The following is a 25051-nucleotide window of genomic DNA, read 5'->3' on the forward strand; positions in this document are numbered from 1 at the left end:
CCCGTCACGTCTACCTACTGTTCGCCGAGTGAAGAAGAAGCTCCAGAGGATCAGAGTGAATCTGGACTGGAACGAAGGAAAGCTGTCGTTCTTTGACCCGGATACTAACTCAAACATTCACACCATTACACACACTTTCACTGAGAGGATGTTTCCATTAATTTACACTGTGGATGATCTCCCAGTGAAGATTTTACCAGTGACTATCTCTGTAGCTGTAGAACAACAGAACTACAAGAGGATGATGGTGATGTGGAGGACATCTACAGAATAAAAACAATAAACCCCTTTTGTGTCAACGTCATGATTACGTCACAGTGTTAGCTGGAGGCAAAACAAATATACATTTCAGATGACAAACTGTAATTCAAGGCTCTATAGCGAGCTACAATATCGGAGAAACGTTTCAGAGATGGGGGCGCTCCGGTAGCTCACCTGGTAGAGCGGACACCCCATGTACGAAGAATGACACCTTATTGTAGCAGCCTAGGGATCGAATCCGACCCGCGGCCCTTTGCTGTTCTCTTTCTCCCCCTTTCATAACTGTCGCTGTAACTATCTAATAAAGGCAAAAGCCAAGAAAATAATCTTAAAAACAACCGATAGAGATACACTTTCTCAGATATTACGAGGCACACCTGAAGGTACCAAGAAGTCCCTGTCGGCGCCTACATGCATGTATGTAGTGTAAACCTGCATTTAGTGTAAACTACGGCGAGCATAAATGGACACAGGCAAGTAAGCGTGGGCATAGAGAAAAAAAATAATTACCGTTCCTGCTTTTGATTTCAGTGGTCGAAATTGGAAGCTAATTTTGATCGATTTCCGATTTAGAATTGAAATAATAATTACATTTTAAAGTGAAGTTTCTGTGTATTTGATTTTAGTTTACATTATCTGTCCATTTAATTCATCATTAAATTAGATTATGAAAAATGTCCGAAAAAATATCTGAAAAAAAAGTCAGAAAAATGTCTGAAGAAATAAAGTTTGAAAAATGACCGAAAAAAAGTTTAAAAAAATGTAAAAAAAAAAAAAAGTCTGGAAAAAAAGTATGAAAAATGTCAGAAGAAATAAAGTCTGAAAGAAAATATCAAAAAAAAAGTCTGATGAAAAAAAAAGTTGGAAAAATGTCTGAAAAAATTCAGAAAAAAAAGTAAAAAAAAAAGATTCTGAAAAATGTCTGAAAAAATGTCTGAAAAAATGTCTGAAAAAAAAGTCAGAAAAATGTCGGAAGAAATAAAGTCTGAAGAAAAAAAATTCTGAAAAATGTCTGAAAAAATGTCTGAAAAAAAAGTCTGAAAAATGTCTGAAGAAAAGTTAAAAAAAAATGTTAAAAAAAAGTCTGGAAAAAAACTATGAAAAATGTCGGAAGAAATAAAGTCTGAAAGAAAATATCCAAAAAAAAAAGTCGAGAAAAAAGATTCTGAAAAATGTCTGAAAAAATGTCTGAAGAAATAAAGTTTGAAGAAATTTTTTTTTGAAAAATGACCGAAAAAAAGTAAAAAAAAAAAAAAAGTCAGGGAAAGATAGGAAAAATGTCGGAAGAAATAAAGACTGAAGGAAAAAAATTCTGAAAAATGTCTGAAAAAAAGTCAGAAAAATGTCTGAAGAAATAAAGTTTGAAAAATGACTAAAAAAAGTCTGATGAAAAGAAATTCTGAAAGATGTCTGAAAAAAAGTCAGAAAAAAAGTCAGAAAAATGTCGGAAGAAATAAAGTCTGAAGAAAAAAAATTCTGAAAAATGTCTGAAAAAAAGTCTGGAAAAAAAGTCTGAAAAATGTCTGAAGAAAAGTTAAAAAAAAATGTTAAAAAAAAGTCTGGAAAAAAACTATGAAAAATGTCGGAAGAAATAAAGTCTGAAAGAAAATATCCCAAAAAAAAAGTCGAGAAAAAAGATTCTGAAAAATGTCTGAAGAAATAAAGTTTGAAGAAATTTTTTTTTGAAAAATGACCGAAAAAAAGTAAAAAAAAAAAAAAAGTCAGGGAAAGATAGGAAAAATGTCGGAAGAAATAAAGACTGAAGGAAAAAAATTCTGAAAAATGTCTGAAAAAAAGTCAGAAAAATGTCTGAAGAAATAAAGTTTGAAAAATGACTAAAAAAAGTCTGATGAAAAGAAATTCTGAAAGATGTCTGAAAAAAAGTCAGAAAAAAAGTCAGAAAAATGTCGGAAGAAATAAAGTCTGAAGAAAAAAAATTCTGAAAAATGTCTGAAAAAAAGTCTGGAAAAAAGATTCTGAAAAATGTGGGAAGAAATAAAGTCTGAAAACAAATCCGAAAAAAAACTCTGAAAAAAAACTTTGATGAAAACAAGGTCTGAAAAATGTCTGAAAAAAAATCAGAAAAATGTCTGAAGAAATAAAGTTTGAAAAATGACCGAAAAAAAGAAAAAAAAAAGTAAAAAAAAAAAAAGTCAGGGAAAGATAGTAGGAAAAATGTCGGAAGAAATAAAGTCTGATGAAAAAAAATTCTGAAAAATGACTAAAAAAAAGTCTGATGAAAAAAAATTCTGAAAGATGTCTGAAAAATGTCTGAAAAAAAAGTCAGAAAAATGTCGGAAGAAATAAAGTCTGAAGAAAAAAAATTCTGAAAAACGTCTGAAAAAAAGTCTGGAAAAAAGATTCTGAAAAATGTCGGAAGAAATAAAGTCTGAAAAGAAATCCGAAAAAAAAACTGATGAAAACAAAGTCTGAAAAATGTTTGAAAAAATGTCTGAAAAAAAGTCAGAAAAATGTCTGAAGAAATAAAGTTTGAAAAATGACCAAAAAAAAAAAAAAAAAGTCAGGGAAAGATAGTAGGAAAAATGTCGGCAGGAATAAAGTCTGAAGAAAAAAAATTCTGAAAAATGTCTGAAAAAAGTCAGAAAAAAAAAGTCAGAAAAATATCTGAAGAAATAAACTTTGAAAAATGACCGAAAAAAAGGAAAAAAAAAAAAGTCAGGGAAAGATGGTAGGAAAAATGTCGGAAGAAATAAAATCGGAAGAAAAAAAACTCCGAAAAATATCTGAAGAAATAAAGTTTGAACCAAAGTTTGACCGAAAAAAAGTCAGAAAAATATCTGAAGAAATAAAGTCTGAAAGAAAATATCCAAAAAAAAAAACTGAAAAAAAAGTCTAGAAAAAAGATTCTGAAAAATGTCTGAAAAAAAAGTCAGAAAAATGTCTGAAGAAATAAAGTTTGAAAAATGACCGAAAAAAAGTTAAAAAAAAATTGTAAAAAAAAAGTCTGGAAAAAAAGTATGAAAAATGTCGGAAGAAATAAAGTCTGAAAGAAAATATCCCCCAAAAAAACCTGAAAAAAAAGTCTAGAAAAAAGATTCTGAAAAATGTGGGAAGAAATAAAGTCTGAAGAAAAAAAATCCGAAAAAAAGTCTGATGAAAAACAATTCTGAAAAATGTCTGAGAAAATGTCTGAAAAATGTCAGAAAAATGTCTGAAGAAATAAAGTTTGAAAAATGACCGAAAAAAAGTAAAAAAAAAAAAAGTCAGGGAAAAATAGTATGAAAAATGTCGGGAGAAATAAAGTCTGAAGAAAAAAAATTCTGAAAAATGACTATCATCTTTCCAAGTAACAAATAGATTGACTCACGTCAGTTGTTCTCTGGAGATCTGGGAACACGACAACGTCCTTAACTGACTGATATGAACCTGTAAAATAAGATGCAATGAACCGCAATCCTTAAAGGAACAGTGACAATTAGGGGATCTATTGGCAGAAATTGAATATAATATTAATAATTATGTTTTCTTTAGCTGTGTTTTCGTTACCTTTGAATGAGCCGTTTATATCTACATATGGAGCGGGTCCTCTCCATGGAGTCCACCATGTTGCTCCGCCATGTTTCTACAGTAGCCCAGAATGGACAAACCAAACACTTAACCTTTCCTGCTTGGGCCGGAGTCAATAACGTTACTCGCTCCCGTCGCCGCTACTCTCTCTCTCGCTTCACCACTCACTTCCTACGTACACACACACACACTACACACTGGCTCTGCTCCAGATGACCCTAGAGGGGGACATTCGCGTTTTTGCATTGGCCATCTTAGCTCTCCAACACGCTTGGGCACAAGGGAGAGGCTTCAGTTGGTTGCAATACTCACCTCACCACTAGATAACACCAGATCTTACACGCTTCACCTTTAAATAAATATAGTTTCATTTTTTTTTTAAAAAACATCTCAGTGATTAGCTGGTCACTGTAGTTTTTAATCAAACAAACAGGAGGAAAAACTGAATTTGTTGAGGACAGATTAATCCACATTTGGTGATCCACATAATCCGCTGTTGGTTTGAATGGAGATTTGTTGACAAGAAGAACTATTTTAAAGCCGGTTTTGAAATAAACACACAGGACAACAGAATAGAAACCTTGCAGACTTTATTATTATTAACAAACTGTCCAATTTTCATCTGTACAGAACAACAAAAGAAATCAAATAAAGAAAAGTGGACAGGGGGGAACAAAATAAATCAGATGATCAGGAGCTCCATGGAGTCAGACACAAAACATTGTTTACAAAAAGATCTGTATCATTACAAACTTAAAATCAAGAAATGTTCTAGTCGTCATCGCTCGGGACGAGAACGGCGAAGAACTGATCGGAGATCGCACTCGCAGTCCAGAATCTGTGGGCAACACACACTCACACACACACAGACATGTCATCCATCACTCACTCACATGCCCACATGCTCCTCGGCCGGGTGCTGCAGGGGGTTCTGGGATGTTCTGTACAGCGGGATCCCTCGGTGGGATGGCGAGTAGGCACGCTTTGATAAAACCCGACGTCAGATGGAGAAAAAAGAAGTGAAGGCAGTTCAACGAATCAGGACGTCTCATTTACAAGCAGGGAGGGCAGCGCTCACCACACCAAGCTAGAAAAAATAAACAGTACAGGCTAACTGCACGGTACGTAGTTTACAGTATGTCATCACTCAGTATAGTACACATGTACACGAGATCGGCTCGAGCTGGGAGAGGACAGATCTGTGTTTCTACAGTTGGCGAAGTCGCTCAGACGCACCGAGACCAAAAAGCTCGACAACACCGCGACTCTCCGACGACTACACCAAAAACCTTGACCGCCTTCTTCCTCCGGCATCAACCTGCAGGCTGAGCAGAAGCACATCAGAGAGACCAGATCCAGAAACAAGTCCGCTATGTTTAAATCACAGAAATCAAACACTGAAGAAGACCGCGAGATGCAGTCCAAGCCCTGTCCCCCCACAAAAACCTTTGAGCTTAAATCATGTTGTAACGCTTCTTAAGTTTGTCGTCCATTTTTGGATTTTGTCTGGACTGCAGCGGGTCAGCCGTACAAACGCAAAAGTTACACGATTGGTCGGCCGAGTGTTGGAGTTTCCTCATTGGCCTTTCAAAATGAAAAGGCGGGAACAGTCCTTTATGCAAATGAGTCCGTCCAGCGTGACGCGTCCGGCTCACAAAACTTGGACCAAACTGTCAAACTAGGCGATCTAGTTCTAAAATGAAACCAGATTCAGCAGTGACAAAGCATCTTCCTCTCTATCAGAAGTAGATTTTGGTGGATTGTTTAGACGGAATAACAATGGTTTACGAGCAGGCCGCCATGTTGTTTCCTGTTTGAAACAGTGAGCAGAGAACCAGGGACCAATCAGGTGCATTCAACGTCACCGCTTGAACGGCCATATGGGTGGAGAAGCGCGTCCCCTAGTGTCCACGCCGGACCTGGTGGACATCGTTATAGACATAACCACTGACTATTAGTGGAACAATTCAACCACAAATTCACAGACTGACCGAACACGGTTCAGACACATATACTCCATTTGGACTGAGTCTTGTTCTGCTCTTTGTTTTGTGCGTGTTTCTCTTTCCTCTGCTCACGTCATTTAGTCGGCACTGATATGACGAAGCAGAAAGAAACTACAAAGACGATTTGTGATATGAGACAACATGAGACACGGCCCGGTCTCACCAAACGGTGTATGAATGATACTATAATTTGTAAGTAATTTCACGTGCAATAACGCCTTTGTTGCTTTTGGCGTGTCATGTGTACGTCATGTAGTCTGTACATGAGGACAAGGACCAGTGTGCAACAATTAGGGGGATCTATTGCCAGAAATGGAATATAATATTAATAAGTATGTTTTCTTTAGTGTATAATCACCTGAAAATAACAGTCGTCGTGTTTTTGTTAGCTTAGAATGAACCGTTTATATCTACATGGGGAGCGGGTTCTCTCCACGGAGCCGGCCGCCATGGTTCTACAATAACCCAGAACGGACAAACCAAACACTGACTCTAGAGAGAGACATTCGTGTTTTTGCGTGGTTCACCGTAGTACTCCTGCACACGGGAGAAGTTTCAGTTGGTTGCAATCTTCAACCTCCCCGCTAGATGCCACCAAATCTTACACACTGCACCTTTAAATTAAACTGTTTTCCGAACTTGTCCAACCGACGTAGCTACGTGAAATGAACCATCTTCCTGTTCATATTTACTGATCGGCTTTAATGGTGCATAAACGCACCAGTGGTCATCCCCATCACATTAAAGATATCGATGCACCGATGCACTACTACTTCGTTCTCAGATTACATGTCTGATCTGGAACAAAGTGTCATCTTGCCATCTTCTAAGAACTCTCTCTGCTCGCCAGAGAGGCATTCACTGTCACACCGTGGAGCAGGTTGATGCCCGGAGGACGCCAAACCTTCGCCGCCTGCATCCTCCCCCATATCCTCATCCTCCTCGCAGGAAGGAGGGACGCTCGCTTGCTGGAGAAAAGGCAACCAGAGAACATTAAAATCATAGAAAAAAACAAAACATTAGTAAACAAATAAATAAGGCTATGACAAAACAATATATATATATTTATAGATATAAAAAAAAGAACGAAAACTGTGCAATGATTCCAGTATCATCTTTACACAAAAATGTTCACATCTCTATAATAATCTAGAATCTTTTCTTTATTCTGCTTTTTTTTTTTCCTGCATTGCTCTCAGCTTTTCTGTACCAACCGGCACGATACCAACAGCCGCTCAGCGAGTTCATGACTGGGAAAAAAAAAAAAAAAAAAATAGCTCCCAGTTCTGGATCAGACTGGGATCACTCTTGACTCAGGAGACCGGAGCGTGATGCCAAACAAGCGTTCCAACCAGCTGCTGGAGCGGTAAACTGGGAGCAGCAAGTGGTGCATTTATGGCACAGGTTGGGCTGGGAAAAAAATGAAAAACAATAAAAAAAAAAAAAAATCGGACTGCATTAGAGGAGAGCTGAGGTTGCCAGGTCTGCTGTTTCAGAAAGAAGAAAAAAATAAAAATATCCACAAATAATTCCTGTAAAAAGAGCGTTGAGCGAGCCGGTTGGGAGTGTTTGTGATGTGTCTTCTTTATCTCATTTGTGGCTCGGTGGAGGGCTCGCTGGTTGGCACCGCCCGCCTGGCAGTCCCATGGCGATAAGATCTAACTAACACACATCAGCAAAAAAAAAAAAAAGAAGATATATCCAGAGCGAAAACAACCCCGAAAAAAACCCTTTAGCAGGAGGACATACCAGAACAATATGGTGGTAGAAAGACCGTTTCAATCACACGCGCACACGCACACACACTATCATACACACAACACACTGTAGTCATTAAAATACTGGAGTCATTAAACTGCTCTATACATGAGCATTTCCCATCCCACTTTCTACACATTTACACTTAATATGATGTCATTAACCTCCTTCGCCCCCATATCTTGACCTTTGACCCCATATCCTTACAACCCCCACCCCTCCTCCTCCCTCTTCTCACCCGACAGCGAAGGGGGGAGGAGGAAAGAAAAAAAAGTGGAGTAATACTGCATCTACATCAGGGGAGAGTGGAGTAAAACTGCAGGAGGACCCGGGGCTCTGTATCGAAGCTCAGGAAGAGAAGAAGAAGAAACGGCGACAGGGGGCGTGGCCTCCTGGAGAGTGGGAGGGGCTCGTGTAGAGGAAGAGCAGGTGAGTCACTGATCAAGCCCACTGTCGTCTGCAGGATTGTGGGTAATGTCATTCCAGCGATGAGGCAAAGAGAGTTGAAGTCGGGTGGCGGTGGCGGAGAGCAGGTAAATGAGGGGGCGTGGTTCTTTTTTCAGCGGTGGTCGTTTCTTCCGTGGGTGTGTCCTGACCCCGGAGTGGGCGGGGTCTACCTGTCCTTCAGCTCCTGCGTGACGCGTTTGGTGAATCGGCCGCAGAGCAGCCCCATCATGAAGAGCACCGCCACGCCCGCACCAATCACAGTCAGGATGTAGTTCTTGGATGGTGATGTCATCACCTGCATGGCCAGGTCTGAGAAGCCCTCAGCAGGAGCCACCTGACAGGAAGTGAGGACAGGACAGCTGTGTTCACATCAGTCGACTTTATGCAGCTCATTTAATGAACTCCAAAATAAAAGCCCATTTATAACTGATTTTTATGCAGCTTGTTAACTCAATTTAAAAATAAAAGCCCATTTAAAACTGATATGCAGCTTGTTAACTCGATTTCAAAATAAAAGCACATTTAAAACTGATTTTACGCAGCTCATATCAAATACAAAATAAAAGTCCCTTTGTGCAGCTCAATAATTCCATTTCAAAACAAAGTTCCCCTTAGAAAAAATAAAAGCCCCTTAAAACTTAAGTTAACTTAAATTTTGTTGTTGTTCATCCCATCAATTTCAAAATAAAAGCAACATTTAAACTCAAATTTGTGCAGCTTATTCAATTAATTTCAAAATAAAGGACCCCTTTAAACTGATGTTCTACAGCTCATTCGATGAATTTCAAAATAAGAAAACAATTTAAACAGTTTAGAAGCCCATTACATCAATTTAAAAGTAAAAATTGTAAAACTTAAAACGGATTTTAAACTGGATTTTAAGGAGCTCATTTTTTAAATAATCTTTATGTTTTATGATTAAAGTTTTACATTTGAGGAGCTGTATTTTATTCTCGACTCCTTTTATATTTTATTATATTATGTAATGTTTTTCCAAACCTTTGGAAAGTTCAAGCTAACACAAAGAACTGTCACTCATTAATTTTACATAGCTTTTAAAACAAATTATAACCCATTTGTTAAACGTTAAGTGACGTTTTCTAAACTTTAATATTATCTTTCATTTTTAGAAAGCACATCTACATACAGTATTATAACACAGACTGAGGAAACTAACCTTGGCGGCGTAGCTCCACATGTCGATGCGATCCTGAAGTCTCTTCTTGCACTCTGGCTGCAGACGAACACGTTTGTCCTGCAGCGCTTCCATCAGACACGACATCTCTGAGGAAACAACACAACAGAAGTGTGTTATCGTACGTTGGTTTGTGGCTGCACTGTTTGATTTAGAGACGATGGTTAGATGTCTTCTTTTTATATAGTTTCTAATAGTTTTAACACTGATGCTGAACTAACGAAACAAACCTGTTTGTCAATACTTAATAAACTCAGACAACATTCAAATAATGTATGTTATCTGTGTTAATAAAGATAAAAAAAGGCTCAGAGCACAATATACGTTAAAATATCTAAATACTAGGGCTGTCAAAGTTTACGCGTTAACGCAAATTTCGTTTTAACGCCACTAATTTCTTTGACGCATTAACGCAACTTGCAATTTTTAGGTAGTAGCGGGCTCAGTTTTAAAGCTAGAGTAAAGATACTTCATCATGTGAAACACGAAAACCTGAGGAATCCATTGGTACCAACCATGCATACTTGCTTGTAGTGAAGGAGGTTAAATAACGCTTAAAACTTACACTACATTTTGGCGAGGAAAAACTGTCATGGGCATTTTCAAAGGGGTCCCTTGAACTCTGACCTCAAGATATGTGAATGAAAATGGGTTCTATGGGTACCCACGAGTCTCCCCTTTACAGACATGCCCACTTTATGATAATCACATGCAGTTTGGGGCAAGTCATAGTCAAGTCAGCACACTGACACACTGACAGCTGTTGTTGCCTGTTGGGCTGCAGTTTGCCATGTTATGATTTGAGCATATTTTTCTGTGAGGGTTTCTGGACAACGTTTGTCATTGTTTTGTGTTGTTAATTGATTTCCTATAATAAATATATACATACATTTGCATAAAGTAGCACATTTGCCCACTCCCATGTTGATAAGAGTATTAAATACTTGACAAATCTCCCTTTAAGGTACATTTTGAACAGATAAAAATGTGTGATTAATCGCGATAAACTATTTTAATCACTTGACAGCCCTAGTTTTTACTCAATCACACTGATTCTTACTGCACTTTATTTCTTGGTAGTAACAAAAAAAGAAGAAGATATATATTTAGGAAAACTATATGGTTCAATTCAAAAGAATCCTAAAACAAAAAGTTGGACTTCTTACATGAATACAGCAAAATGTCCAAATTTTCTCTTTTTAAATTTCTAAATTCATTGAATTACAGTTCAATCTAAAAAAAAAAAAAAGCATCTGATTTCTTGTGTTTGATTTTAGGTGATAAATGTAATTTTTTGATTTTCAGCTGAGGTGTTGGTTTGTTTGTTTGTTTGTTTGTTTGTTTGTTTGTGGACTCACGGCGCCCTCTGCCAGGTGGGATGGCTGCACATTGATGTTTGATGTCCAGAGCGCAGGCAGTGTGGAGGACGGGGTCGACAAAGATGTCCGCCTTACTCTCCTTCAGCATGTTCAACACCTCCTGCAGAAGGAGGAAGAGGAGGAGGGGAAGATGATGAAGAGCAGGAAAAGAAGAAGATGACAAGGAAAGAAGAGGAGGATTTAAGAAGGGGAGGAGGAGGTTATTTACATAGCACTTATCAAAATGAGTGCTCATTACAAGTGCTTTACAGAGCAGACATAAAAATAATGAAGAATAGAATCCAATGCCAGATACACGCACATTTCTACATATATTTACAAACAAATATAAATAAATCTGAACGAGGTCTGCAAACTACAAGTAGCCTACAGATCGGATCTAACAGGATGTAACTATCTCTGTGACTTCCTATAAATTCTTTGAAGGCGGACGGAAACTGTCCGACTTGACCGCAGCATTTTGTCACCATCCGCTGCTGCTGCCACCTGATCTCATATACTTTCCAGGTGAGGCGCAGTTCATCTCAGAATGAGGGCGGCAGTGAGGTTGTTTACCTTCTTACATCCGTCCTGTTTGATCTTCAGCAGGTTGACCTTCAGACACTCCTCCACCTGCCCCGTCTGCTCCTGAGCTGCTGCTTCCTCCGGACACAGCCTGGAAATCTGAAAACACATTAAACAGCTGTATGAGCTACCTGCTCACTGTAAGCAGGGCCGAGCACATCTGTTTCGTTATAATTTTCACGTTGAAAAATGGTCTTCTCAGCAGTTATCCTCTCAGCTTTGTTCCGGTAGCCAGATGGCATCTTGTGATAATTTGCATATTAGCGGCGTCAGCTGCACCATTTTCCACTTGTCAAGTTCCATCAAGATCAGTCTGCGTTAATTCAACATGTTCTGATGTTTGACAGAATGGATGATCGGACCAGCAGCACCAACAGGAGATCAGTGTGCATGGAGAAGCTGAACTGACAGAGCTTTCATTTCTATATCATTTCCATTTCTCACAGTTTTATATCATTACTGTTTACTGCTTTTATGATCTGTGTAATTAATGCCTGTTGGGATGACAAAGTCATAAGTTATGTATAATATTTTGATGTAAAGGACGGTCACATATAGACAGGAAGCAATTTGAACCTCTTGTGTGCAGTGGATCTGCAGCTGAGGGTCCAGTCGGTAGTCCAGCGCCGACTCCTGCAGGATGACCTGGATCTGGGCCTCGCAGTCTGGAGACAAACGCTGGAACAACACAGAAACACACATTAATATTATTATGACCTAAATATTTACTTTACAAACTCAAGTTTCTTATTTAGAGGCTAACTGTCTTCAGGACTTTTTAATTTTAGATGCATCGAATAGTTCATGTTTTGATTCCCATTAACAGCATTCTCTTAACTTTTATTTTATTATTTTAATAATTTTATATTGTTTTATTTTACTTATTGTGTTTTTTCTCATATGTAATACCTTTGATCAGCGTTGTGTAACTTTTTAAAACAGTTTTAAATTGTCTGCCATTTATATTTCGTCTTGTAAAGAGCTTTGCAACTTTGTGCTATATAAATAAAGTGTATTATTATTCTGTATATACAGTATTAATACCACATATATTCTTATGGTTCTTCTTCAAACACAAACTTCATCTCAAGCACAAGCTTTTAGTTCTCAATGTTTTTTCTTCATCTCTCATCCTAAAGAGCCGTCCAAGATAAATTGGTTTCTATCTGTAATGAACAGTAACAGTTTATTTAATATTAAAGATAAAATTTAATTTTAATTTAATACGATTTTGTTTGAACTCCTAACACACAGTTTATTATTTTGTTGGGTAGACGGTTGCCCTAAGTCGCAGTTGAACCAGTCGCAGTTGAACCACGAGACCAACAGGACAACCCCCTAAACTTCTCCTAACTGCCAACAACTTCGTCTTGTTTACAGCGATGACGATCAAAGCGTCTCACCTGGTCGGCGTATTTGAGTTTGAGGCAGCCGATGACCTGACCCTCCAGCTCACTGTCGGCCGTTGCCTTGTTCAGGATGGGCTGACAGAACTTTGGGATGTCGGCTTTACAGGCTTTCCTCAGCACCGGATTCAGCCTGTAGTCTGCAGACACACACAGACACACACGATTTCAGCAGTTGTACTTGTGGTTGTGAAATAATATTAATTAAACTGAGTGGAGTGTGTGTGTGTGTGTGTGTGTGTGTGTGTGTGTGTGTGTGTGTGTGTGTGTGTGTGTGTGTGTACCTGTGTTCTGGGTGATCTGTCTCTTGGTAATCATCTGTTTGCATTTAGGATCCATCAGCTCGCTGTTCTTGTTCTGTTTCAGACACTGAAGAGTGTTCTTTCCCTCCGACTCCGTACAGAACCTCTGAAACATCAAACTCATGTTAAAAACAGGAACAAACACTATATACTAATACACAATACACACAACACACTAATATATATCAATGTTCACTATGCACCGTACTTTAAGATCATAGATCGGTTTGTTTTCGATATGTCAGAATTACTGTAATTCAATCAGAAAACTGCAGATGTGACGACACATTATATCCAGGCGCAAAGAGTCAATGCTCTGTTTGAATCCTGGTTATACTGGCCTTCAGGGTCTGACATTAACTTTCTCCACTTCCTGCCACTTTTTGTGTCCGCCACTCAGAAATTTGATCTTTTGAAATCTCTGCGCTAAATGAAGGAATAGCATTTCAGATCTGATGTCATTCAATGTTCGATATATTTTACATGGAAAACATTATATACACGCTAAATTACAGTGTTTGAATTACATCGTAGCTTCTGGGGAAGCCCTTTTTTTGGGGGGTTGGAGGGTACTGTACACAGCACTGTACTGTACTTTGTTATCGTCATCTATTATCGTTATCGTTGTTTGCATAAAAACACTATTCAAAAGATTATGATTATTTAAATATTTGCTTTGATTAAGAAACATCTTGGCAAGCTGCTGAGAGCTAGTGTTAGGAAGTTAAACAGGTCATAATTCTCTCTCTATTATATATCTTATATTGGTGAAAACATTTCCTTTAAACAACTGGTTTCTTGCCAAAAACTTAATTTTAGAAAGATTACATTTGAACACATCATGATAATGTTTAAATTTCACTTCGCCCAATAGTCACTTTTACTGAGCAGAGCTTGAACGCCTCATAATTGTAACTCAATGGCACTTCCGTTAACGTTAGTAGCTCCGTTATTTAACCAAACAGGACTGTGCTGCCCGCCGGCTGCAAAGAGGTAACGTTACTAACTCTCCTCCTGCTGATTTCAACACGGATTTGTTGTTCAGTGTCGCATTATCAGGGAAATGGTGCGTCCCTTCAGGTTTATAGCGCCACGCTTTTGAGCGTTTTTTTTCCCCTCTCCACCGTGGCTCCAGTCCCAAACAAACTGAAACATGATACGGCCTGTGTATGTGTCATTATGCATGCGTAACTGTCGGAGAGCATCAATAAGAGGAATCGATAGACACAGAGGCATGAGATGCCAAAGAATCGGACAACTAGGAACGGTTCTCTATTCCAATCCCTAGCGTTTTGGCGGGTGGCGGGTGCTAATTTCAGACCCTGCTAGCCTACCCTGATCATGTGGTACAGGTTTTACTGGCCTACCCTAATCATGTGCTTGCAGACTCTCATCAGCTGGTAGTCCAGTTCAGGATCAACCATCTCCACCTCCTGCAGCTTGAAGATCCGCTGGTGGCAACGCTGAGTCAGCTGACGCTTGTTCTCCTTCAGACACTCGATGACCTACAGAGAGAGAGAGAGAGAGAGAGAGAGAAACATGTTGAGGAAGTTTTATTGAATTGTGTCGTTTCCATACAGCTTTTCTTGTGGGATACTTCTAAATGCGAATAAAAATATGTCAATAGAAACACGGCTACTGATACTGCACTGATCCCTGAAAAATCCTGCCACCGGCTGGACGTTTAAGACACTGACAGATATTCTGCATTGTTTCTGTTCTTTACTGCAAAAACCTCACAAAAACACTGTCACGTGACGCTGTGTGGTGAAAGCCTTGAGCGTTGAGATTCTCCTCCTGTCGTTACTGACGCCCTGACGTTGTTGAATCAGAAATGGAGGAAATAAATCTTGTATGTGTCTGTGGTCACCCAGAGCTACGATCGTACATCATATCTGTACAGAGACCGGACCAAACTCTGTAGAAACCACAGACTGTCTATGGTAGAAACAGCAACGTCACTGCCGTATTTATGCCTAGATGATTTTAACAAGCTTTTTAAAAGTTGTTTGTCCTCTTGCGGACAGACCTGACAAAGCATGAATTCAGACTTTTTACAAATCAGCATCATTATAAAGTTATTTCAGCATCCTTTTGATCCGTTTATTGCAATTAAATCACAGCACAATCTGTTTATTTTGGGGTCATAGCGCAGTAGCGATGTGTGGCTTGCTAGATACAGTCAGTGCAATGACACTGTATGTTAATAAAGCTCGCTGCAGGGTGATGTTGTGAACCCAGACACGACGGCGTTTGGTTTTCTGACATATCTGGGACTTCCACAACATGTACAAAGCAGGAACAGAGATTATTTCTTCCATGGTTGATGGAGGAAATGGAGGAAAGAAAAGTTGTTGGTATCTATGGAGACAAGCTTCTTCTCCTCTCCAGTGCGAATGAACACAAATGATACCGCCGGTCCAACTAGCGCGAGTAAAGCAAGGTGAAATTTCACTTCGCTCTCGTTGGTGTGAACACAGCATAACCCTCTCAGCATTTCTTCTGTTGAGCAGAACCCTATTTTACGCTACAGTAACATTACATTATGCAGTTACATTGGATGGATTCACACCTACTGTTCAGAGGCTGATTGCACCATACTGATATTTATATGCAATTACCTAACTTTCGTTTTTTTAACATACTCTGCAGTCTTTTTATAATGACTCGTCCAAAAATGAAATCTGCCTTTTGGTGAAGTAAACAAACAGGAGTGTGTGTGTGTGTGTATAGTTGCTGACCTGTGCGTTGCCGAAGGCCACGTTCTGACACAGTCGGTTGATGTCCTGCTTACAGGAGTCGTACAGCTCCGGCTCCAGGCGGATGTCCTCTGACTGCAAAGATTCAGGGGAGGATTCAGTGGATTCACAGAAAGCACAGATACAAAGAAAACACTTTTAATCTGTGCAGGAGAGGAAGAAGAAGCTTAGACCGGCTTTAAGGAAACATCTCAAGAGAGATGAGATTGACCTGCTGCTCTTTTAGTTAAAAAATATGGAAATTTTCTTACAATAACATGGTGGACTAGTTGACGTTCAGACTTCTTGTCTCTGTGCTGCTGCCTGACAGCGAAAGTGAGTCTCTGAACTAATCAAACTGGACCGACCGCTGACTGACTGACTGTGACTGTGTGTTGGTGAACCCGGTGTCAGTGAACGTACCATCTCCACCTCCTCGACCCGCAGCTGTTTACGACATTTGATGGACACTCGCTGCTCCTTGGCGTCCTGCAGGGTGTCGTTCCTCACCGTGGTGCTGAGGCAGATCACAACGTCCACCCTGAACGACAGGAAGACGACACGTTATACACCAAGTCTGACTTTGTAGTCTGTACAATATGTCAAGATTAGTTTCATGCTTCGCTGGAAATGAGAAAGTCTGTTTGTTTAAACTGCAAACAGAAATGGGTTTTCTGTAAAATATATGTAAACACTCAATATGTTATTTCTCAATCAAAACAATAACAAAAGAGGGAGTTTGGTGACGTGGTGAAGCAGCGTGGGATCATGGGAGTTGCTGTCTAAATGTCAGTCATCTTATCTTATCTAGTTTCAAGTCTTCTTCAAAACAGCATGATGTTCATTTAGTAAATTATGGTTCCATTTAGAGTGAAATAGACCATAAAGCAGGGGATGCTTTATCATTAAATCATTTGAAATGTTGTGAAATGCTTCACCCTCCTGGTTGCTTCTGGTTCCAAAAAAACAAGATCGCGACGGCCAAAACGCCAAACCCGAGGCTTCAAAACCGTAGTCCACAAGCCAAAGGGTGACGTCACAGTGACTATGTCCACTTCTTATACACAGTCTATGACGGTGACGCATGCACAAAGGGGACATGGCGCCACTGACAGGTGACCAAATGAAACGGACCTTTACCTTGATTAGAAACTACAGATTTCTCTGGTTTGAAAATTATTGGAAACAATTGGGATAATGTCAGTACACAGCTCAACTAAATGTAGGTCTAGGTCTAGTTGTTTTCAGACATTTTAATGCAGGAAAGTTACATAATACACCTTTAAATGCAACAACCTGCTCCAAACTGATGAATGTGTTTTTAAGAGTCAAGAAGCCAGATTCTTTTTTTCCCAAACTTCAACCCAACCTCTATCACACATTTCTAAACTTTTCTCAGTATTTGCTGGACTGTTGGGTGGAAAAAAGTGTGTTGGCAGCTAACGTTATAATTCAGTCAGCAGTCTGAAAACCTCAGGAGGAGTTTTAGGAAAGTGAACTGACCGGCCATCATTTACAAAAACACCTGGAAAAAGTTGAGCATCATTTTCCACCTTTGAGCTCAGAATATTTTGTAACATAAAACGCTTTCCAGACGTCCAATAAAGAATAAAGACTGTGAGATGAAGCTGAAAGCTCCCAAACATAGTAAGTGGACCTTTTCTAGCTCGAATTGTTTTGTTACAAATCGGATAAATTGATAAAGTAATTGGTATTTTATTGCTGCGAATATGAAGGTCAGATTGTTGCATTTGTTTTGGTGTCAGGTTATACTGACTTAACTTAATAATTCAGCTGTGCAATACTCAGGCATTAATACTGCATTTATACGGTACATTTCAAGACATATTCTTATTTAATTCTTATTTATACTATTCTTGCATTTATATTTAGTACATTTAGTAGATCCCATTTCTCAGCATATTTTATTTACACGGTGGTTAGATATTGTATGCGTTTGAAGCACATATTTGTACCCATTTCTTATATTTCTCATTTCATATTTTTATTACTCTACATATATTGTGTTATATATTGTAGCATTATGTACATGTTTTATACTGTATATATAAATTTTTTTCAAGCATATAAATAAAATATAATTTGCTGCTATTATACATTGAGTAATAGCCCCCTTATGCAGAAATGCATAAAGAAATGTATAAAGAAAAGACTACAGAAATAAATAAGTTTGAGGAAATAAATAAGGCGTGTAATGCAAAGGAAAAATCATGCATAAATAAATGCATAAATTTACAAATAAATATAAAATAAATAAATACATTTAAAAATTAATAAAAAGAAATACATGAATAATTAAACAGAAGTCGATAAATTGGGGAATTAATACAAAAATAAATAAATATAATTAATGTCACATTTGATCAATTAATGAATGGTTATATTTATTTTTAATATTATTTTTGCTAAATTTAATGACATATTTATTCCTTTATCAAGCCATTTATTTATTTAGTCATTTATTCTTGATTTGGGCAGGTTCCGTCCTCCATATATTTTTCTTTATACTTATATATAAGAGCAACTGTAACGTCCCAATTTACCCCCAGATCAATATTTCTGATTCGGATATCTGATAATAAATCTTACTTCTTCTTGATATTGGGACACAGTTTGAGGACGTCCTCCTTGCAGGCCGTCTTGAACTTGTAGGAGAAACGGAAGTCTTTGATCTGAATCTGTACAGACACACAGACAGACAGACAGACAGACTCATTACTGCATGCTGAAGCTGTAATGCTAATACACAGATATGCCTCCAATAACTAAATGAGCTAAACTATGAAGAGAATGAACAAAATGTTTATTTTTAATATTTCAATATTGGTTAAAAGAATCTATGTAGAGAAATATTGGCCCATTTGCATCATAATTCATGCTGCATGTCAGTAGAGATAACAAGCTTCTTAATTTGTTCTCGTTGAGCAAAAAACCATCATGACAACACATTTTCATCCGTCTGCTCACCAGCTGGAAGTGTGTCACTCCCACCGCACACTTCTCATTCATCTCCTTCTGGTGTTTGTTCTGAACCAAACACTCCATCAGATCGCCGGTGTTGATCTGGTTATCAGCCACCTCCTGAGAGACACACACAGAGAGACAGAGGGGGTTGAAATTTGGTATAAAACATTGAATTTTGAGTCAAACTGGATTTAAAAAGAACTATTAGTGAGTTTCTCTACGTGCAGACTTACATGGCAGTAGATCTGGATGACGGGTTCACATGCCTGCATCAACAGCGCCTCGATCTGAATATCCTGAGAACAGAACAAACACAAAAGATTGAGTGAGACCAGATCAGTCAGTTCTGGTTAAACTGCTTTTATTCCATCAGGACAGATCACAGAAGTTAGATTCAGTCATAGTTTCCAGTCTGGGGTCCTGCACATCCAAGTGGCCACACTCTCTAAAGATGGGGGAAGGAGGCATCCAGTCGGGACGAGGCGGAGGGGTTGGTTGAAAGGAAGACAGGCCCAAGCGACAACGGCCGCAGGCACGCCGCGGGGAATCCCTGCCCGGAAACACCAGGAACAAAGCGACATGGGAAGCAGGGCCGAGGCCGAGCAGCAAGAGGTCGGCGGGGTACTAAACGATACAGACCTCCCAGACCCAGATTTACAATTCCAAGACATTTTTAGACTTTTTAAGGATCCACTGGGACCCGTCTTTTCCATTTCTCCAATGAAAGTAGCTAGCACGCTAAAAGTTGCCAGATGACGTCATACACTTATTCGCATATTGGTGACGTCATTGTGCATTAATTAGCATAAAGCTTAGTGGTAGTGTCGGTTGCAGCGAAGGAGAGACTGTTAAGAAGAGAGGGAGACCCCGTGCTGTTGACTGTGATTAGTCTGAGCAGCATTGAGAATGAACCTGATGGTCTGAATAAGTCGCTAAATTGGTCACCATTTAGAAATAAAGTCACTAAGAGGGTCTGAAAAGTCTCTGGTCCTGCATTGTTGGTAGTGATAGGCTCTGAGGAAAACGGAAAGCGATCCAGTTGTCTTTGCGACAGCGGCACCAATAACTTGGAAATGCAAGGGGGGAAGAAGTCGAAAAGTTGTCCGTTGCCACTTTAAATAAAACAGTCAGTTCTGTAGAGAATCAGATGCTGTTTGAGAGAGCAGAGAACTATATTATGTTAGAGAGCAACTGTAAAATGTAGATTTGAATTGACGGCAAAATATGAATTAATATAAAATAATTTCCTGAGATGGTCTAAACTCTCAGGCAGTCACTGGTGAGTGCCTCACTGAGCTCAAACACACTACAGCAAACACTTCTTCATGTGTCCTTGCCTCCTGAACCAGTTCAGAATGTTGCATTATGGGTAGCAGCAGGTGTGGTGGTTACCTCAGACTCCAGCTCCGTCAGGTTCCCCACCACGTCTCTGCAGTCGGACACTAGATCCTCCAGGTGATCCTGCAGACACTCCAGCTCCTGTCCGGCCTCCGTCTTCTCGCTGCACCACTTCCCCAGGTCGGTCATACATCGTCTCTGGAGCTCCGGGTCCAGCTTCACGTCCAGCGCCCTCTGGTGGAGGATCCTCTGCACCTCCACCTTACAGTCCCTGGAGAGCTGCAGGAGGACGACCGCGCCGGGTTAGAGAGACAAGACGAGAAAAATAACCACGCTGTTGTAGTTGGAAGATTTTCAAGCCATCAGGGAGAGTGTTTGATACTGGTACAATATCTATGAGTGGAGTATCACTTTAAGGACAGCCAACACATCTGATTTTAATCAAGAACTTAATTTCTTCCGGTTGATTAATCAGCATAACCATTTTAAATTTACATAAATTCTTCACATCACAGTTCAGCAGCACGTTTCACACAATTACTCTTTAAAATCAGCTCCCACATGCACCGATATTGCACCGATATTGGAGAATTACAGAGCACAATCACTTCCCCTACAAACCATCAGTCATCATGACAGGCACGTCCAGTTTCCTGTGATTATCATCATCATCATCATCATCAGATCAGCAGCACGACATACTCACAGTGAAACCCTGGTTCTCTGCTTCAGACTCCCCACTGAGGAGCTATGAGAATATTCTCTGGTCAGTGAGAACGTTCACACACTTCCTGCATATTTACTACAGTTTTTATTTTCTTCTGTATACTGACATCATAAATACAAATGTGTTCCAGTAGTCTGTCAGTTTGGGCTTTTAGCTTATGCTGTAGTGTGTGCAAAAGCACGAAAAGCCTTAAAACTTATGATATATTTTTCAAACTCGACCATGTTTTTGTGTCTAAGTGACTAATGGGTCGACAGTTTTTGAAATTGGGAGATTTAGGAACAGCGCTGTAGGCGGCAGCAGCCGCTAAACAGGCTGTTATATAATTGCTTGTGGCAACTACTCACTGTGAATGTATGTTCACTAAAAGTGTTTGTTTTTGTCACTGACAGGTTCTGATTGTTATTATACTGTGTTTGACAACACTATGGAAAGGACCCTATAGAGAAATAAAACTTTATTCTTGCCTTTTACTTTCGCTTTGTTATTGTGTCATGCGAATTGTTGCCGGAAGAAAACGGTGGAAACGTGAGTGAGAGTTGGAGAGAAGAGTGCCGGTGTTGTCAGAGTTTTTTGTGTTGGAGCACAGAAAGAGTAAAAGATTTCCAATGTCATCCCTGAATATTTAGATAATTTCCATAATGTTAATGAGACACACGATTTCACGAGACTACTCAGAGCGAGACACACAATACTAAACAAACTAGAGCTGCAATGATTAATCGATTAGTTGTCAACTATGAAATGAATCACCTACTATTTTGATAATCGATTAATCAGTTTGAGTATTTTTTTAAGGAAAAAAAAAAATCCTCTGATTCCAGCTTTTTAAATGCGTTTGTTTTCTGGTTTCTTTACTCCTCTATGACAGTAAACTGAATATCTTTGAGCTGTGGACAAAACAAGACATTTGAGGACGTCATCTTGAGCTTTGGGAAACACTGATCCACATTTTATAGACCAAAGAACTAATCGATAAATCGAGAAAATAATCGGCGGATTAATATTCGAAAATATTCGTTAGTTGCAACCCTAGAACAAACCGGATCAAGAGAAAGAAAGAAAAAGGTTTTATTTCTCTGCGGGGTCCTTTCAACAATGTTGTCAGACACTTATATTAACAATCTGAGCCTGGCAGTGGCAAAAACAAGCACTTTAAGTGGATGTAAGTGACGGCGCCAGCTTGCCCCCATACCACCATATTGCAGCTGCTGTCTACAGCGTTCTCCCTCAATACCGGACCAACTTCAAAAAGTGTTTTCCCGATTAGTCGCTTAGACCCAAAAACATGGGAAAATAGTTACCCTTTAAGTAAAGAAGTTAAAGGGTCAGTACACCCAAATTTCACCAACATATTTTCTCACATGGTAGCCGGCCATCTGGATTGTTTTTTGTTTTTTTAATAAAAAAAATTACATAAAATTACAGTTGAAGGATTCAACAGCAAAAACTCAAGATAATTCTAAAACCACAAGGTGAACAGATTCAGTATTTTCTACAGTTGGTAGATCACAATGAATACTGTTAGTGAAATGTATTTGTGGTGTGGCAGAACCCAAGCAGCAGATATGTAAAATAAACTTTCTGTATAGACGGACACCACTACTGGAAAGTGAGATAAGGAAAGTATGAGTGAACTGATCCTAGAAAAGGCTTAGAGGTCAGATCAGAAACCCTCCTGTGATGGTGGTGTCGGCGTGGACAGACTCACCCTCCGTCCCTGCTCCACAGAGCGGTAGGCGTGGCGGTACAGGCAGGAGAAAATGGCGCCGGGCGGCATCATCTCGCTGGTCTCGTTCCAGCCGTGAGTGTGGCAGAGCCGGGCAGCGTCGCCCTGACATTTCTTATACAAGATGGGATCCAACCTGGGCAACAACAAAGGGAGTAATTATGAAGTATCTATCAGTGCACAAACATACTGCGCCACCTGGTTTCTAATCTCACATTTATTGGTGTTTCACTGGACTTTTCTTTTATGTTTTGCTTTCTCAACTGTAAAGCAGCTTTTTTTTTTTCAGCAAAGGTCAGTGAAAATAAAGCTTCAGTTTTTTTTTATCTCGTGAAGGAGGAGGATTAGCAGGACTTACTTCCAGTCTCTGGCGATAAAGTACTGCAGCTCCAGCAGTCTGTGTTCACAGTCCTCCACCATCTTCTCTGTGTACAGATGCTCCATCAGACATGACAGAATCCTGCAGGATCAGCAGCACAAATATTTAAAGTTTCCTCTTTTTATTTTGACTACATTACAGATATTTGCCACATACAGAATACAAAATAACTTTTCCTTTCATGATCATATACTCTGAGGAACTAAAATCAAATGAGGAGAGGTCCATTTACATACAATTAGAAATGTTGATAGGAGTTTCTTTGAATTATATTAATAAAAGGTGTTATAACCAGAAATTACAACAAATATATAATGTAAATACTATGCAGGACTACACAAGAAACAATTATAAAAATACAATTAACAACTTTTAAGTCACTAAATTACTGCTTCTAATGACACATTCACACCAAGCGCGAAGCAAACCTTTCTTTACAGCACGATTACATACAATGTCAATGCAAGTTGGTGAATAGACGCGAATTCGCTACGTGCGACGCAAATGGCGCCAATCGCGTATTCGCAGGAGTTGAAATATTTCAAATCGAGCAATACATTTGCGTGACTCTGTGCTGTGAAAGCCTATCAGCGTTGAGATTCTCCTCCTGTCGTCTCTGACGTTACTGACGTCCTGACGTTGTTGAATCAGAAATGGAGGAAATAAATCTTGCATGTGTCTGTGGTCACCCAGAGCTACGATCGTACATCATATCTGTACAGAGACCGGACCAAACTCTGTGTAGATATCACAGACTGGCTATGGTAGAAACACCAACGTCGCTGCCGCATTTATTCCTAGATTACTTTATCTTGAGTGTTGATGGAGCGGCTGTATAGCCTGGCACTGATCCAAACTCCATTCAGAAAACAAGCATTTTAAAAAGTTGTTTGCTTGTCGTCTTGTGGACAGACCTGACAAAGCATTAATTCAGACTTTTTACAAATCAGCATCATTATGTAGTTATTTCAGCATCATTCTGATCTTTTTATTGCAATCAAATCACAGCACAATCTGTTTATTTTGGGTTCATACCGCAGTAGCGATGTGTGGCTTGCTAGATGCAGTCAGTGCAATGGCACTGTAGGTGAATACAGCTCACCGCCGGGTGATGTTATGAACCCAGACACAACAGCGTTTGGTTTTCTGACATATCTGGGACTTCCACAACATGTACAAAGCAGCAATAGTGGTTTCCATGGAGACAAGCTCCTTCTCTCCTGCGCATCTAGAGCGAATGAACAGAAATGATACCGGCGGTCCAACTCGTGCAGGTTAAGCGAGGCGAAAAATTGCTTTGCTCTTGGTGTGAATGCGACATAATACAGAGTTATAAAGGTGGGTCATATTAGGTTTCATTCATGGAAGCTGTTTATTTGACCAAACTTTATATGATAACTCCCCTTTGTAGAAGATTTTGTAATTAAGTTACATCAGAGCTAAAGTCTGTTTTATGTTCTTATCAGTGAAACGTGTGTAGATAGAAAATATAAAATATGTAAAATACTGAAACATAAGGAAGATAAACCAGTACTACAATAAACAGAAAGACACAATGAATGAGGAGAGAAAACCATGAAGTAGTGTCGTGTTTGACTCACATGGGATCTCCGCTGCGGATGTGTTTGCAGGCGGTCTGGATGACGGACTCGCAGGCCTCGTTGAGCGCCCGGTCGATGCGGTAATCAGCTCCGGGGTCGGCTTCCTGGATCAGAGTCTGGAGCTGAGGATGGACGACACAACAACATCAACAACAAAAAACAAAAAAATAAACTGGAAGCTATCCTCTGAGGGGGTGCTGCTCTGGGTATCAAGAACTGCTGCCAAGTTTAAAACTGGGACTTAAATTATGATTCTCACTCCTGATTATTTATTCCTGAAAATGACTTTTTAAAATGGTACAAACTGGACCGGTTGAACTTGCTCAGCTCAGCTCCCTCCTTACTACAATAGGGAACACTTCTAAATATCTAACTACTCATTTATTTATTTTTAATTCCTTCCTTAATATTACCCTCTGATTATTTTATTATTATTTTTTCCAAAATTATTTGTATATTATATATATTTTTTTAATTCCTTCCTTATTATTACCCTCTAGTTATTTTATTATTATTATTTTTCAAAAATATGTATATCTTATTATTTGTAATGACTTCCTTATAATTACCCTCTAATTATTTTATTATTATTTTTCAAAAATTATTATAATATATTATTATTATTAATATATTTTTATTCCTTCCTTATTATTACCACCTAGTTATTTTATTATCATTTTTCTAAAATATTTAAATATTATTATCATG

The 25051-nt window shown here is 39.0% G+C and overlaps 1 protein-coding gene across 2 annotated transcripts in view; it reads right to left on the reverse strand.

The window, feature by feature from the left end:
• Nucleotides 1-4362: 4362 nt before the first annotated feature.
• LOC141766539 (Golgi apparatus protein 1-like) overlaps nucleotides 4363-25051 on the reverse strand; it is a 42278-nt gene continuing 21589 nt past the window's right edge. The window contains exons 9-26 of one of the 2 annotated variants that reach the window (XM_074633474.1): nucleotides 24344-24465; nucleotides 22722-22823; nucleotides 22346-22499; nucleotides 20614-20655; nucleotides 19962-20186; nucleotides 18803-18865; nucleotides 18573-18686; nucleotides 18195-18283; nucleotides 16008-16125; nucleotides 15588-15680; nucleotides 14214-14351; nucleotides 12829-12952; nucleotides 12542-12684; nucleotides 11715-11816; nucleotides 11130-11237; nucleotides 10554-10674; nucleotides 9178-9284; nucleotides 4363-8334 (exon numbers count right to left, since the gene is read on the reverse strand). In XM_074633474.1, coding sequence (XP_074489575.1) covers nucleotides 8167-8334; nucleotides 9178-9284; nucleotides 10554-10674; nucleotides 11130-11237; nucleotides 11715-11816; nucleotides 12542-12684; nucleotides 12829-12952; nucleotides 14214-14351; nucleotides 15588-15680; nucleotides 16008-16125; nucleotides 18195-18283; nucleotides 18573-18686; nucleotides 18803-18865; nucleotides 19962-20186; nucleotides 20614-20655; nucleotides 22346-22499; nucleotides 22722-22823; nucleotides 24344-24465 — 2133 coding nt within the window. In that variant the 3' untranslated portion in view covers nucleotides 4363-8166. The remainder of the gene's footprint in view (nucleotides 8335-9177; nucleotides 9285-10553; nucleotides 10675-11129; nucleotides 11238-11714; nucleotides 11817-12541; nucleotides 12685-12828; nucleotides 12953-14213; nucleotides 14352-15587; nucleotides 15681-16007; nucleotides 16126-18194; nucleotides 18284-18572; nucleotides 18687-18802; nucleotides 18866-19961; nucleotides 20187-20613; nucleotides 20656-22345; nucleotides 22500-22721; nucleotides 22824-24343; nucleotides 24466-25051) is intronic. The other variant, XM_074633475.1, reaches the window with a different exon arrangement.

This window comes from Sebastes fasciatus, chromosome 4, assembly GCF_043250625.1.
Source record: "Sebastes fasciatus isolate fSebFas1 chromosome 4, fSebFas1.pri, whole genome shotgun sequence".
Lineage (NCBI taxonomy): Eukaryota > Metazoa > Chordata > Actinopteri > Perciformes > Sebastidae > Sebastes > Sebastes fasciatus.